The following is a 16,944-nucleotide window of genomic DNA, read 5'->3' on the forward strand; positions in this document are numbered from 1 at the left end:
ATGAGCTTCATTTCTTTTCCATTATAAAAGTATAGGTTCAGTATGGAAAAATACAAAAAAAGGAGAAAGAGAAAAGATTCCACTGCAAAACAACCTGTTAGTATTTTAATAATTTCCTTCCAGTGTTATTTCTAGGTATATCTGCATAACTTACATACTCTGAACCTCATTTGGGGTTACTCACAGTGTATCCAGCCTTATCTTGTCTGATCTGTTCACTCTTGGATTGAAATCTCCCATGGGGATCTGCATGGTCAGTTTCTCTTGGCGTTGCTATTGGTCTTGGCCTTAACGTATTTCCAAGCTATGCTGTTAGGCATGTAAAGGTTCCTCTCATTATTGTTACAGCCTCTTGGGGGGAGTTGTACCTCTCATTAAGGTTCAGTAACCCTCTTCATTTCTTTTAATGCTTTTTGTCTTGAGTTATGTCTCTCTCTTTTTTTTTTTTTTTTGGATTTTGCATTTTGCATTTTGCCTGGTTTCTCCCATCTCTTTTATTAGCATCCTTTCTTTGTCCTTTAGCTGGATCAGAATTCAGTTATGGCTTAAGGGAAATATTATATCACTTTTCCAAGTTATTCTTGGAAAATATGATCTTAAGGGACCAAGTTATATTATTCCAATGTGTTGATGTAACTTACTTTATATAACCGGTCGCCTATTAATGGTTATTTAGGTTGTGAATATTTTTTATATTATCGAATAACTCTGTATTGAATGTCTTTTGAAGACATTTGTCCTATTTTTTAAAAGTACCTTCCAGGGGTGCCTGGGTGGCTCAGTTGTTAAGCATCTGCCTTCGGCTCAGGTCATGGTCCCAGGGTCCTGGGATCGAGTCCTGCATCAGGCTCCCTGCTCAGCGGGATGCCTACTTCTCCCTCTCGCACTCCCCCTGCTTGTGTTCCCTCTCTCACTGTGTCTCTCTCTGTCAAATAAATAAAATCTTTAAAAGAAAAACTAAAAAAATAAAAATAAAAGTATCTTCCAGTTGTGCTTTCTTTTCTGATTATAGAACATATTTTTAAAATTGAAAAATAGAAACACAGAAAAGGGAATAAAAGTTACTTGTAACCCCACCGACCCATCATTAAATATCTTATATAACATTTTGGTGTATACTCAATCTTCTCTTTTACAATATACCTGCATGTGGTTTTTTTTTTATTTTTTATTGTTATGTTAATCACCATACATTACATCATTAGTTTTTGCATGTGTTTTTTTTAAACAAAATCCTAATCATATGTATATGTGTATATACTATTTTTTATATATGTACTATCTTTTAACATGTTTTTGTCTTAACAGTATAAAATAACCTTACAGTATGAGAATACACTTTCATGTCATTAAGTATTTTTCACAAACCCAATTCTTAATGAATTCGTATAGTATTTCATCAAAAGGATATACCAGGTATTGATTATTCACTCTTGTTGAACATTTAAGTTCTTTCCATTTTTCTACCCTTAGAGATGATACTGCTTTAAACATCCTGATTGCAAACCTTATGTGTGTCTGTATTCCTTCCTTTCCTTCGATGATATTCCCAGAAATGGAATTCTGGTCAAGTGATGTAAACTCAAGGCATCTGATGTCTCTAGAGTCAGGCCTCTCTTTCTGGTGTGTACCTGTCTTGGGCAGAATTACTCCTCTGTGTTCTCACATCCCAGTTCTAGACTTGTAGTCACATTTTCCCCTCTCTTTTCCCACCGTTTTTTGCCTGCTGGGACATCTTCACAGGATAGCCCTTCCTGGGGGCCCCTTGACTTTCCACACAGAACAAGGTTGTATCTTACTTTGACAGAAATTGACAGTTACTGTTATTATTGCGTTTATTACTAGGAAAGGTGGCCATTGCTCTTCCTAGGGGCTCTCCAGGAGCTGGCAGTGGGTGCCCACCTAGTAATATTACATAATAACTGGACTACTTCACAACAGAATATCAGCCCTCCCCCACTTATATCCCCTTGGGGAGGATCGTTGTGGCTTAGGAAGGGTTTCTGGTACCACAGTCTCTTATTGCTCCATTCCTGAGCCCTTAGATCTGCAGAGTATTTCATCTCACTGAGATGCAGCAGAAAATGGGATATAATGGTGTTCTGCATTTATTATTCATTTTATCTACTGTGTTATTTGTTCTGCTCTAGACTTGTTGGGGGAGGTAATCAGTATGCAAAAGGAGACAGGGCCTACTCTTGAGAAGGATAAAATCTACTTGTTAAACTTGTCTAGGGGCACATGGGTGGCTCAGTCCGTTAAGTGTCTGCCTTCAGCTCAGGTCGTGATTCCGGAGTCCCAAAATTGAGCCCCATGTCAGGCTCCCTGCTCAGCGGGGAGCCTGCTTCTCCCTCTGCCCCTCACCCTGCTCGTGCTTTCTCTCTCTCTCGCTCTCTCATTCTCAAATAAATAAATAAATTTTTTTAAAAAATTGTTTAAAAAAACTTGTCTAAGATATATCAGCAAATAAAAAAAGGAAATTTGAAACCATTGTATCCCAATTAATAATATGCATCCATAATAGTATATGGATAGTAAACTAAGAATATCATCAAATTCTTAATAGTGGTTCTCTCTTGGGAATACAAGTATAAGAGACTTGGACAGTTCTTTTGTTTTCTGTCTTATGTTCTCCTTTTTTTTTCCTAATACATAAGAATTACAAATCAGTAGAGGATGAATAAACAGGCTGGGTCTATTGACTTTTATTTTTTACATTACATATCTCTATCATGCTTAAATTTTAAAAATAATTATATATTATCTTTGCAACCAAATAAAAATGTGTAAGATTTTAAAATCTTATAAAATACACTAGAGAGAGGAAACTTAGTAATGGCTGGGTTGTTGGGGCCAGGGCAATGGGTAAAGGAAGGCTACCTGGCAAGTGTGGAAGGATTTGTGTTGGGCCTGGAATGGCTCAGAGCTGATGAGGGGAAGGGAAGGAGGGCATTTCAATTTTGAGGAAGGAGCATGAGAAGAGACTGATGCCATCTAGTTTGAGACTTAAGTAGGAAGAGTACCCAAGCCCATGTGCTTAATTCCCATGTGCTCAAAACCATGACTTTCTTCTCCAAGGACCTCAAACTTAGTCTCTTGGTCCAAGGTCATACACTTTCTATAACTCACAAAAAGTTTTTGATCCTAAGTTATCTGGAAGATATGGAAATAACCTTGGGGTGGTGTGTGTGTGTGTGTGTGTGTGTGTGTGTGTGTGTGTGTGTGTGTGTGTGTGTGTGTGTGTGTGTGTGTGTGTGTGTGTGTGTGTGTGTGTGTGTGTGTGTGTGTGTGTGTGTGTGTGTGTGTGTGTGTGTGTGTGTTGGAAGAAGCAACCAGAAATCACATTGCCTTGCAGTCTGGAAAGAAAGGGTATACCTAGGAAGTGAGCTGTATTCCACATCAAGAGGAACTCCTTACTTTCTGTTGATCTTTACTATTCCTGGAGTTAGACCACTGTCATAGTTGACTATTGTAATTTAAAGCTTGTCTTTTTTTATTTAGTAATAACAATCTCCACTAGTTGAGTATTTACAATGAGCCAGGTTCTGTGCATAGTACTTTACATTCGTGGCTTTATTTCATCTTTTCCATAACAATGCAAGGTAGGATTTAGCACCACTTTATAGGGGAGGAATCTGAAGGCTGAAAAACGTGCCCTAAGTCACGCAGGCGGTAAGTGCTGGAGCTGGGATCCTGCAGGGTTTTCACAGCGGCTCTCCTGGAGCCAGCTTCTGCAAAAAAGTCAGCTGGTCATAATAAAGCCTGTAGTTTGCCAGGACCTAAAAATGATGACCAGACTTTTGGTCTGAAGCATCACACCTCACTGTTGTTCCTTACTCTTTGTCTGTGTGGCAGGGAGAGTCAACATTTCCATTTCAGCTCGTGGAATATTGTATCTGAATATTATTGTGCAAAAGCCATTTTATGGTGCCTAATGAAGAGGTTGGGCTGCTGTCCCAAGCCTCTGGAAGGCTTCCTAAATTTTGGGTAGAACTAAGAAAATTGTATGATATTTTCCCCACACCGGAACCAAATATTTTCTTCCACTTTTCATTCATTCTACTCAGAATCTCTCTCAGCTACAGAAAGACTTCCTGCCCTGGGTCTATGGGGTTTGATTTTTTTCTTTTATTGTGAATTGACTGGGTGCCTTTTTACCATGTTTTTAATGTGCATTAATCTGAATCAAATCCAAATATGATTATATGATTTTATGTTTATAGCACCACTTCAAACTCCATATTCATGGTCTTGCATGGTCTACTGATTTCATTTTCTCTTAGTTAATATCTCTTATGGAAAAATCTGGAAAATGTAGAGACGTATGGAGATGAAAATAAAAACATCCATAGTCCATCATCTAGGGGTAACATCTATTAACACATTGTATTTTAAGTAGGGATCTTCCGTTTCTTATTTAACTCTACATGTGAGACTTTCCCAATATCATTAAGCTTTTCTTAAAATAATGTTTCTAACAAACATATTCCATTTTTTTATTACACTGTAATTTATTCAGCTATGCTCTGTTGGTCACTTTAGGCTGTTTCTAGATCTTTTGCTTTTATAAGCAGCACTGTGCTGCTGAAGGTTTTCTCCTATAGGTTATCCTAATGGAGGTCCCCAAGGAGTCATTTGGTCCAAGTAATTCAAAGATATGTCTGCTGGTTGCTAATGAATGAAAACATATGTAAACCAGCACTAATGGTATAGCAATGCAGCCAATGGTATGATAACACTGATAGGTAACATCCATCGCCTGTTGCCCACATACCAGGCACTTGGCTAAGCCCTTGACATTTTTTATCTTTTATATTTTATGTAATCCTCACTACAACTTTGTGAGGTACTCATTACTCTGCCCTTCTACAGATAAGGAAACTGAGAGGGTGCCCGGATGGCTCATTCAGTTAAGTGTCTGACTCTTGGTTTGGGCTCGGGTCATGATCTTGGGGTCCTGAGATCAAGCCCTGCTTCAGGCTTGCACTGGGCAAATAAATAAATAAATAAATAAAATAAAACCTCTAAAAAAAAAAAAAACCACACACACACAGATGAGGAAACTAACATCCAGAGAGATTAACTTCCCCAAGGTCCCTCAGCTACTGAGATGACTTCAAGCCATGTCTGTTTTACTCCAAGGCCTGGGTTCTTAACCCAAATCCATGTTTTATAGTCAAAAGACTAGACTCCGTTCCTATCCCCACACTTACCTTGGGCCAGTCACTAAATCTCTTGGTGCTCAGATTTCTCATCTATTAAAAAGGGCAAAAATGCAAGAACCTGTCCAGTTGCCTCTCCCAAGACTAGCATGAGGGTCAGAAGTAATGAAAGCTACAAAACTGAGAAGTGTTATTTCTCAATTTAAGTTAATTGCTCTAATCAAGCCTTCCATAAGAGACTCCTCCAAGATGTTCTTCAAGAACATTTTCTAATCCCAGCCATAACTACTGTACATTTTGGCTTAATCCATTATAGTAGCAACATAGAAACCCATTTTCCTCTGACAGTCCCACCCTAACCTCCAATCCATTTAATAATAAAGCATGTTACAAAATAGTAATGGTAACTGCAGAGAATTTCCCTAGCTTGACCTCTCTTTATTGGAGCCTGTTATCTTTAGCTGTAGAGACCTTCTGTTTTTGGAAGAGGGCAAGGGAGCACCCCGCTGAACAGGCGGCATTAACAAATTAAATCTGTTCCGTCATGCCTCACCTGCTGGGTTTACATTTCCTCTGACACATGTTAAGGGTCCCTCTTTTCCCGCCTGACAGACAGTCCCCTTGGCACCTGCAGCATCTTTTCCACGTATCCAGCTCAGGCATATATACAAGCACTCATTTCCTAAATGTGCATCATCTGTGCCTGTTCTAGCTATTGTTATTTTAGCTGCCAGTAATTATGAGCTTTAGGTTTTTGACTCATTTGCTGAGCTGGATTCCCTCATGGAAACTGTTGCTTGTCCTGGAACATTTTTCATTCCCCACACCCAGAGGGATCTATGTACATGTTTCTGTTTTTATGCCATCCCTCCCAAGGCTGGGTCTCTCCTAGTCAGCATGGACTGATGTTTCTCACCCCAGGGGACATTCAGCAATGGAGGTGTTTTGGTTGTCACAGTGGGGATGCAGGCACTACTGGCATCTGAGGGTTAGTGATAATGATGCTGCTAAACATCCTACAAGAACAGGACAGCTCCTCACAGTAATGAATTTTCTGGTTCAAAATGTTACTGGTGGCAAGGTTTAGAATCTCTGTCATGGACTGAGAAGTAGCCTGAAAGTCTCTTATTTGGGCACATGCTTCCTACCACACTCTGAATCTTAGAGTAGGGGAAGCAGGATAAGATATTGGTTAAAACTGTCAGCAGGGGCCTGAGTTTGGAGGGGCTGGGAACTGAAATAGACCAGACCTATGTCATCATTCTGAGTTCACCATTGACCTGGGTTTAAATTCTGGAGCACCGGGACGCCTGGGTGGCTCATTTGGTTAGGCGACTGCCTTCGGCTCAGGTCATGATCCCAGGGTCCTGGGATCGAGCCCCACATCGGGCTCCCTGCTTGGCCAGGAGCCTGCTTCTCCCCCTCCCACTCCCCCTGCTTGTGTTCCCTCTCACGCTCTCTCTCTCTCTCTCTCAAATAAATAAAATCTTTTATTAATTAATTAATTAATTAATTCTGGAGCACCATTCATTAGCTGTATGACCTTCAGCCAAGTGTTACCCTTTCTGAGCCTCTGGTTTCCTCATCTGTAAAATAGGGCTAGCAATCCTTACTTCTTGGTTATACAAGGTTCTAAAGCTCCCCTCACCATGCCCAGCACATACAAGCATGCCATTCATTCATGAAGCAAAATTGTTGAGCTCCTACTATGTGCCAGTTGCTAATAAGTCCATCAGTGAACAGAACAGATAGATATCCTTGCCTTCCAGGAGCTTACCCTCTATTGGGAGGAAACAGACATGTCAGAAACCAGTAAACGACATCACACAGCACATGGTGAAAATAGAGGAAAATAAAGCAGGAGAAGGGGGATGGGCACTGGAAGGGACATAGCTGCTCTCCTCCCTCAACAGGCATCCTCTTCGTTGGGGTTTTTCTCCTAGCAGTAGTAACACGTTCCTTCCCCAGCTCCAATCCTCTCATCTAATTGCGCCCAGTTGTACTGAGGACTGGGAGAGGTGTAGGTCATGGTGTATGGTCTTAAATACTTGTCCATGGCTTGGCTCTGGTTGGCTATCAGCTGTCTCGGGGCTGGCCGTGCCAACCACACACCTGACCAGCATTCTTTATTGCATTTTTGGGACTCTTCAGCATCCTTCCCCTTTCTAAGTGGAGTTAAAAATAAATGTTTCTTTTAATCCAGACCAACCAAAAGGGTTACTCTGATTGGTCAAAGAGCCACTCAGTCATTATTCCTAAAAAATAAGTAAATGCATTCCCTCTCCATAACTAGATTTAAACTCTTAGAGGACTGGGGCCCATATCACTGAAACCTCCCCCCAGTGCATGATTTGCATATAAGTAGCAGGCATACGGCCCTCATGATAGAAAGAGATCAGGTTTGAGAGCAAAACAGATCCGGTTTTGAATCCTGCCTGAGCAAGTGCCTTAGCCTCCGTGTCCTTATCAGTGAAGTGGGAATAAACCCCCACCGTGTGGGTGGTTGTGAGGATCAGAGAATTCATCAGAAGTGCTAAGTGTGGGCAGGCACATAAAGGCCCCTCTTTGATGTATGTGAACTTTGCCCAGTCCCTTCCCCCTTTGCTCCCAAGCCCACTACTCACTAAGGAAACACAAAACAAGGAATTCTTAATAATAGAGCTCACCTAGTATAGCTCACCTTTCTTTTCCCCCCCCACCCCCAACTACAACAGAAAAATATCTCCAGCTCTCTGGGAAATTTTTCAAGAAATACATAAAAATATGCTCAGTCATGTTTTTCAAAAACATGAAACTGGAGTTAAGATATACAGCTGACCCTTGAACATGCAAGGGTTAGGGACAATGACACCCCCCACACTCTGCAGAGAGATGAAAATCCATATATAACTTTTGACTCCCCCAAAACTTAACTACTTAATAGGCTGCTGCTGACCAGAAGCCTTACCAATAACATAAATAGCCAATTAACACATGTTTTGTATAAGTATTATATACAGTATTCTTACAATAATGTAAGCTGGTAAAAAGAAAATGTTATTAAAATCATAAGGAAGATGGGATGCCTGGGTAGCTCAGTTGGTTAAGTGTCTGCCTTCAGCTCAGGTCATGGTCCCAGGGACCTGGGATCGAGTCCCACATCGGGCTCCCTGCTCTGTGGGGAGCCTGCTTCTCCCTCTGCCTGCTGCTCCCCGTGCTTGTGCTCTCTCTCTCTGACAAATAAATAAATGAAATCTTTAAAAAATATTTAAAAATAAATAAAATCATAAGGAAGAGAAAATACATTTACAGTACTATGCCATATTTATTGGGAAAAAAAATCTGCATGTTAAATGGACCCTCAGAGTGCAAACCCCTGTTGTTTAAGGATCAGCTGTAGTTGTTTTCCCTATTAGATGAATAATAACATCTTGTTGATAGAATGTGAAAAAAGGTAATTCACATACCTTTCTGGGGACAATAAAGTTGAAACAGACTGGAGGTCAATTTGGCAAATTTGGAAATGCATGTCAAATGCTAAAATGTAGATATTTCTTAGACCAAGGAATTCTACTTAAGGAATCTGCCTTATAAAAATAGCACAAATACATAAAGGATGTTCACTAAAGCACTTTTTTTTAATAGCCAGACACTGGAAACGATTTTAATGTCCATCAGTGGGAGGTTGATTAAATCCATGTGGTCCATCTGGACCATGGGATACTAACTCTGCACTCATTAAAGAGAAAGTGATTTTGGGGTGATGGAAATGTTTTGGAACTACACAGAGGTGGTGTTTATACAACATTGTGAATGTACTGAAGGCCACTGAATTGTTCACAAAAATGGTTAATTTATGTTATGTGAAATTTACCCCCATAAATTATTTTTTTGGAAGAATGAGTCAAATGCTAATACGAAGAGACATACTGTTGAGTGAGAAAACATTCTGTTTTCTGTGATTGTTGGCAAATGCATTTAAAAGGTCTGGAAAGATCTAGAACAGACTTAATAGCAGTTACTTCTGGAAAGTAGACTTGGGAAAATGAGGGGATTTGTACTTAGTTTTACATACTTTTGTAATGTATGAAAATTTAAAGTTAGCATAAGTTACTTGAGAACTGGTGGTGAGGAGAGGGGAATTTTAAGTTGGTCAGGGGTTGAGTTGAAACTATTACAAGGTGGGCGGTTGATTCTCTCGAGTGAAAGTGGAAAATGTCTTTCATTTTGAATCTTATTTTTGTGTTTTCCTCTCTTTCTGCTCTTTAATTCCTGCCCCGGCTGTAATCAGAACCGAAAACTGAGATCAGTGAGTAACCTGATGACTCACTTTGCTTGTTTTGACCTTTCCGTGCCTGTGGCTAATTGATTCTGAGTGCGGAGGATCTGCAAGCATTAGTCTGGTCACTGTTTATAAGGGCCTGTTTTCAAGAGATCACAAGGATTTGCGATATACCATTAGTGAACCACGTATTTGGTGCAAGTTCTTTCTTGACCAGCATCAGGGATTGGTCCAATGATCATGAGCTCACTAATGAGCCCAGGGGCTCTTGGAAGCCTGTGCCAGCCTGAGGAACTCGTGTTGCTGCTTGTAAACAGCTAACTTCCTGCTTCAAGAAGGTTGTGATAATACCTTGAAGCCCCTTGGAAGTTTCTTTTTACATTTTTCATTTATTCATTTTTTTCTTGAATTATAAAAAATTTATAAACAGGATAATAAAATCACCTATCATGTCATCAGGCAAAAACAATAGAATTTTCTGGTGTTCCTTTTATATCTTTGTTCATGTGCTTTTTTTCATAACTAGAAACAGTATTCATATACAGATTTTAGTTCTGATTTTAACTTACATAGAAAGGATTTTTAGGGGCACCTGGGTGGCTCAGACATTGGGCGTCTGCCTTCGGCTCAGGTCATGATCCCAGGGTCCTGGGATCAAGCCCTACATCGGGCTCCCTGCTCAGCGGAGAGCCTGCTTCTCCCTCTCCCACTTCCCCTGCTTGTATTCCTGGTCTCACTGTGTCTCTCTCTGTCAAATAAACAAAATCTTAAAAAAAAAAAAAAAAGAAAGGATTTTTAGCTGTTAAAATAGTCTCAGAATTGTCTAATTGGCTAGATAGTATACCATCAAGCAGATGAATTATAACTTATTTAATAATGCCCTTATGTTGAATAGCTCCCTTAAAATTTTCTTTTCTTTCTTAAATTTTATTGTTGAATCTCAAAATATTTGGAAGCTGCCTTAGTCTAGCTCAGTGATGGCAACCTCATATGTCACATGCAAAATCAGTTCTTGCCCTCAGGAAGTTTATAGATCAGGGCAGGTGACCAGTACGTGTAATAAAATGTGATCATTGCTATATCAGAACTATGTGCAAATTGCTCTGGGAAAGTGGTCATGGTTTCTTAGAGGAGGAGTTTGAGTTATATCCTGAGGACACTTAGGAGTTAGCCAACTAGTAAATGAAAGAAAAGCGTCCCAGGAAAAGAAGATTGCTTGAAGAAGTACAGAGGGACGGCAAAGCATAATGCATTTAGGAAATGGCAGATTGCCTAGTAGGGCTGGAGAATAGAGGGCTCACGGGTGAGGGGCAGGAGGTGATTCTAATTATATAGACCGTTGTCAGATTACAAGAGGTCTTCTATGCCAAACTGAGGAGTTGGAACTTCTGAAGGCCATACACATGTGGCCACAGCCATGTTTTACTAAGTAAGAATGTGGTTTTGAGCACAGCAACACCTTAATGCTTTGGCAAAGTTCCCAATAAGGGTGTTGAAATCTTCTAGGATGAAGGCTAAAGATGATTCACTTAGCTTTCTTCTTGATCATTTGTACTTGTCGTGAGAAGGCACTGTGATAGCATGTTTCAGCCCCCAAGAGTGGACTTCAGGTAGTCAGAGTACCCCAAAGTCTACCAGGGCCTCTAGAAAATAAGAAAATACCTCAGAGACAGGCATCATTTACTGCCAAGATGGCATTTAATATACATATTAGTTGGTATTTTTCAAATTGACAGAATCCCAACCGAAGTTAATATAAACGGAAGGGGGAATGTATTAGTCCCTTAATCTAAGAGTGGCTCTTCCTGGCTTCATGTACAGTGGGATCCAGGGGTCTCCACAGTGTGGGTAAAGCTTGCTCCCTCCCTCCATCGGTTCCTCTCCCTCTGTCCTTCATTCTGTGTGTCCCTTTATTCTCCTTGAAAGCAAATAGACTTATCTGCACGACCAGAGAGAGCTGCTGCAAGAAATTCCTGCTTATTTTGTCTCTTGGGTTCACAATACTAGAGGAATAAAGACCCTCCCACTCTTTCTCGCATGAACCACTTAGCACATTTCGGAGAAGCAGGTACCCGTCCCTGAACCAGGGTGGAGGACTACTCTGACTGGTCAGGTGTGGGGCATCCCACCCAAACTGGTGCACCAAGTAGAATACCCAAGGATAGCGGGCTTCTGTTCCTTGATGGAGGAGGAGAGTGGGAGTACTAGCCAGATGTAAAAGACATCCACTGCTGTTAATCCTTGTTCTTCTGAAGAAGGGGAGTGTCTGCTGGAAAAAATGTGGAGCCTGTGGCCTCTCTGAGAGCTGCCTTTGTGTATGTTTCTGTGCCGTGTCCGGGTCTTACAGAACGGATACTCCCAGTACATGTGTGAACGCAGCCCCTTTGCCCGATTTCCCTTAGCACGTAGGCTCAAGAAAACACCCCACTTCCCAAAAGGCCTTGTGGCATTTTCCTCTCTTTTTTGTGACTATCTGATTTATGTTCTGTCAGTGACAGGAAGCTGCTCTAACAATCCACCCAAGTCCTGCCATGGCCCCGTGATGGTTTGTTTTTCTCATTGTTTAGCGTTCCATCAGCTTCCGCAGTGAGAGCCGTCCTGACATCCTCGCCCCCCGACCCTGGTCCAGAAATGCCGCCCCCTCAAGCACGAAGCGGAGGGACAGCAAGCTGTGGAGTGAGACCTTCGATGTGTGCGTCAATCAGATGCTTCCGTCCAAAGAAATCAAACGTCAGGAGGTAGGCTCAGGACCCAGGAGTTCACCCTGTGTCTGGAACGAAGTGCGCTATAGGCGAGATCCAAATTGCATCTATACCACAGGCTCCCAATCAGTTCTTCATTGCATTTGTAGGAGGACACATGGGTGTCACGCCTTGTAAGGAACTGAGAACCCAGCATCAGCTGGGTGGGCGGCCCTTGCTTTAAAAAGAAACTGATGTGAAAATCTGAATTTACAAAGAAAATGAATCAGGAAGTGTCTATTTAGGATCCCGGAGCTCTCAAAAATAATCACTTGAGTTATATTTTGATAGCAACTTCTGGAATATTTTAAAATGTTCAGTTGATGAAACTTTGATTCGGCTTTGTGGAGAACTTATCTAGGGAATGCAGTTCATTTCATGACCTGTAAGTTTTCTGTATCAATAGCTCTAAAGGACTATGGTCATCTTAACCCTTTATAGAAAGCTTGTCAAGTGCCAGGCTGTGCCCAAGGCACATCTAGTGCATCATCTAAGTGAAACCCTTGGAGCCCTCCATTTTCGTGGAAAACCTGACATTGGCAAAAGGAATACTTGAAAGCTTTCTAGGTTTGGGCTCAGCAATTCCTTTCTAGGAATCCGTCTGCCGTCTTATACACAGATGAAAAGATATATATGTAAGGTTATTCATCACAGTAGTGTTTATAATAGTGCTGAAAAGAACCTGAACATCTATTGTCAGGGACTGGCTAAATAATGAATATCTATAAGATATACATGGACTACAATGTAGCGTAACAAGAAGTGCTGGTATGCATGTATGGCTAAGTGGATAAGGCAAGGCACAAAGTAGGGTATATTATGTCGTTTTACCAGCTATGTGAAAGAACAAGGAAAAATGAATATATGTGTGTAGGTGCACATTTTTGCTTTGTAGAATTATAAAATATTTCTGGAAGGATTCCCAGGGACCTGGTAACATTGTTGCCTCCTGGGTGGGGAACTGGGTGGCTGGATAGACTAAGAAGGAAAGTTTTCGCCATACACCCCTTTGTGCACTATAAATTTTGAACTGTGTTAATGTATTACCTATTTAAAAGAAATAAAGCATTTTAAAATAATACATGCACTGAAAAAAAATCTGTGAAGAAATATGACAAAACCCTAACAATAGTTAACAAGATGGTATTATGGGTACGTTAAAATTTTCCACTTTACACTTTTTTGTGTTTTCCTAAGTGTTAACAGTATGCCTATAGAACTTGTACGATCTGGTAGTGGGAAGGAAAGAAGGATTGATTCTGCAGATTGGGAGATTATTAAGGTACAGTGAATGCAAGTTTGCCCATCTAGAAAGTTACAGAGCTGCGATGTGAACCCAGGTCCTGTCCTAGTCCAGAGCCCATGGTCTTCATGGTGACACTGTGCTGTCCCACAACTGACATCTGACGGTGGTGTTTCCCAGTATGGGGTTCTGTGGTTTTCCTCTCCTGGGGACCACATTTGGTCAGTCGGACCATCACACCTATGTAAGTAAGCTCTAGTAAAACAGATGTACAGGAAATCTGAGGAAGGTCTAAGTAAAGTCTAGTTCATTGTATTGTGACAACCCATTTCCCGGTTTTGATAATGCTCTGTAGTTATGGAACACATCACCATTGGGGGAAGCTGAGTAGTGGGGGCACAGGACCTCACTGTACTATGTTTACAACTTCTCCTTTGAGTCTGGTTCAACAAAACAGAATACCGGGAGGGCATGATGTGGCTTTACTGGGCCTTGGGAGGGGTCACCATGCATGGCCTCCAGCACAGTATTCTGCCTTCTCCTGCTTTATCTGAGAGCAAATTCCTTGCCTTATACTCCATCCACCCTAGAGATGGATGGTGCTCTCCAGGCCTGCTCACTTCTTCCCTTTAGTCTGAGAGAAATGTAGTAGGAGTCCCCAAACTATCACTCCTATTAAAGGACTAAGCAGAGTCCTTTAACAATGTTTGCCAACAGTTTAGACTCCCAGATGAGTGAAAGAGTATTCTGCACATCATAGCTCTGAAATTATGATGGCTTAATAGAGCCAAATTAGAAACGGTCCATTTACACACTCTTGCTCACAGCTGGCTCCTATAATTTTATTTATTGTACCGTGTAGGGCTGAGAAGTAATTTAGAATGAATTAACTTCACTAGACATTTAGAGTGATAAAATATTGGATTCTTCCTGCAATTCCAGCCTCAAGACAAGTGGCTGATAAGAATAAAGCTTTCTGCTGAGATTCACCTTCTGTTGAGTAGAACAAAGACAAATTGTGATGGTCCAGTTCATAATACTGCCATGCCCATCACTGAGAACAGACCTGTTTATGATGGTTGCTGCACACATGAGAGACGCAGAATCCAACTGTCATTATTTTACCTAAAATAGTTCCCTCTTGTTTGGCTGCACCCAAGTTCTGTAACGTGAAAGATGACTTACTGGGTTGGAAACATATGTGGAACCCCTTTCTTCCACAAACAGGTGAGTACATTATATAGAAGTTTTGCAAAATTCTTCCTTTATAGGTTTTAGCTACTTAGATGCATTTGCTGCAGGTTAATTTAACTTTTTAAAGAATCCTTCAAAAATGTTTAAGAAATGGGTAGATCTGGGGCTTTGAGCAACAGAACCAGCACTGTTTGAATTTGGTCTCATAAATGGAATGTTCAGTGAATGTGTTTTGTCTTTGCTTGCAGGCCATCTTTGAGCTTTCCCAAGGAGAAGAAGACTTGATAGAGGACTTGAAATTGGCAAAAAAGGTAAATTTCAATCCAGTAGTCATTTGGACCACCTCCTTTTTTTTTTTTTTTTCTTATGAGTAATTTCACAATTCTAAGATTATGCTTTAGGAGCACTCTTTTTATGACTAAGACAGATCAACAGTTGAGAAGAATCTGCACAAACCAAGTAGTGGGGAAAATGGCTCAAAACAAGAAGGTTCTCTGCATCTGGTGCCTGTAGGGTTTCTCCTGTGCATGTCTCTAATGCACCTCAAAGAATATTTGAGTTTAATCAGGAAGTGTTCATAGAGGCCTGACTTTCCATATATTTCATTGTCTCTCATGCGGAGCCTCCTTACCCTTGGGAGAGAGCATGCAGATGTCTGAAACTGGAACGATGTCTTAGAAATAAAGCCACTTGAATCTCCTAAGTAGAGAAACTGGTTAAGTGAGGCAGTTGGATACTATCATGTGAATTAGGGTCTTTTATATAGAAACTTGTGTTTTAATCACATTTTGTGCGGGAAGGGAGAGGAAACCCAAGCCTTCGAGCCTGTGTTGTCTGGACAACAAACTTTCCTCAAAAACCTTTCCATTCCAGTGACATCCCCCACCCCCCGAAGGCTGAAATCCAAACTCCTTCATCTGATATCACCAGCCCCCTTTAAAGAATCACAGGGTTGGAAAGATGCCTCCCTTCTTTTAAGTGTCCTTAGTCCAGATTCCTGCTACTATGAAGTCCGGTCTGTAGCATTCCCAGGAGATGGCCATCCACACTTCGCTTGGACACAGCCAAGAAACTGAGTTTTTAGGCAGGGCTGGAGGAGGAGGAAGACAGAGATGACAAAGAAGGCATTTAACTCTGTTTCAAGATTTCCCAAAGCTAAGCACCTTAAGGATGTGTTACTGCCGTCCTTTTGCTTATGGTGGTTCTACCTTCTTGGAAACCCTTCCTTTCCCTTCAACCATCCATATCCAGCCATCCTCCAGGAACTAGCTCAAATCTCAGTTCATTCCTCACCAGTATTTACTGCCTCCTTCTCCGTGCCAGGCAGCTCTTCTTAAATCTCCCTTGACTGCTCCAGCTTTAATTCTCTCACCCTCTAAGCAGTTATAGTTTGATCAGTTTTTGCTGCTATGGGACATCTCTCCTGTTTTTAGTCTTGAGCTTTTAAAAACATATATCTAATTATCCACGTGTTTTTCTTACCTCCCAATTAGCTTTATAAATCTTCTTGGAAGCAGGGACTGTGCCATCTGAGTTTTTGCACTCTAGTACAGTGACCTGGGTATGATTGTGCATTCTTATTTAATTGTCATTAATAAGAGATGGTAAGATTGACAGAGATTTTGGTCTGTTGGCTTCAGAGCAGTCATAAAGGATGCCATCACTTTTCTTTTTTTAAATTTTATTTTATTATGTTATGTTAGTCACCATACATCATTAGTTTTTGATGTAGTGTTCCATGATTCATTGTTTGTGTATAACACCCAGTGCTCCACGCAGTACATGCCCTCTTTAATACCCATCACCGGGCTAACCCATCCCCCCACCCCCCTCCCCTCTAGAACCCTCAGTTTGTTTCTTGGAGTCCATCGTCTCTCATGGTTCGTCTCCCCCTCCGATTTCCCCCCCTTCATTTTTCCCTTCCTTCTCTTAATGGCCTCTTCTTTCTTTGCTTAGTTTAAGTAGGGACTAATTGAAAAAGAACCTGCTAGTAACTAATTCTGTATAAATTAGGAGCTTTTCAAGCTGCAAGATCTTCAATAACGTTAAATTTTAAAACATTATACAAATCAGATCAGCTCCGTGCTTAGCATTTGTGCCCTTGTCTAGATGTATGACATACTAGAATAAAAAAGCTTTTTAAAAATCTGCTTTGGTTTATCAACAACCACCAACGGCTCAAGGCAATGCTGGATTCTCATCTGCTCTGGCCACACCCATCCAGTGTCTCCGCAGCATTATGGAAGAAGTTGTTGGGGAGAGCCAAATATTTTGTTACTATGTGGGGCCTCACAGACACCAACGCCGTTTACATTAACCACTTGCTTCCTCTGATTTTAAATG

The 16,944-nt window shown here is 41.0% G+C and overlaps 1 protein-coding gene across 3 annotated transcripts in view; it reads left to right on the plus strand.

Moving 5' to 3' along the window:
- Window positions 1–16,944, plus strand: part of ARHGEF3 (Rho guanine nucleotide exchange factor 3) — a 309,795-nt gene that overhangs the window by 271,244 nt on the left and 21,607 nt on the right. For all 3 annotated transcript variants that reach the window (XM_088027978.1, XM_028110363.2, XM_028110364.2), the window contains 2 exons: window positions 11,991–12,161; window positions 14,850–14,912. In XM_088027978.1, coding sequence (XP_087884104.1) covers window positions 11,991–12,161; window positions 14,850–14,912 — 234 coding nt within the window. The remainder of the gene's footprint in view (window positions 1–11,990; window positions 12,162–14,849; window positions 14,913–16,944) is intronic.

The sequence above is a fragment of the Eumetopias jubatus genome, unplaced genomic scaffold (genome assembly GCF_037043125.1).
Source record: "Eumetopias jubatus isolate StellerSeaLion01/CBP00866 unplaced genomic scaffold, mEumJub1_p1.0 scaffold_1, whole genome shotgun sequence".
In the NCBI taxonomy this organism is placed as follows: Eukaryota; Metazoa; Chordata; class Mammalia; order Carnivora; family Otariidae; genus Eumetopias; species Eumetopias jubatus.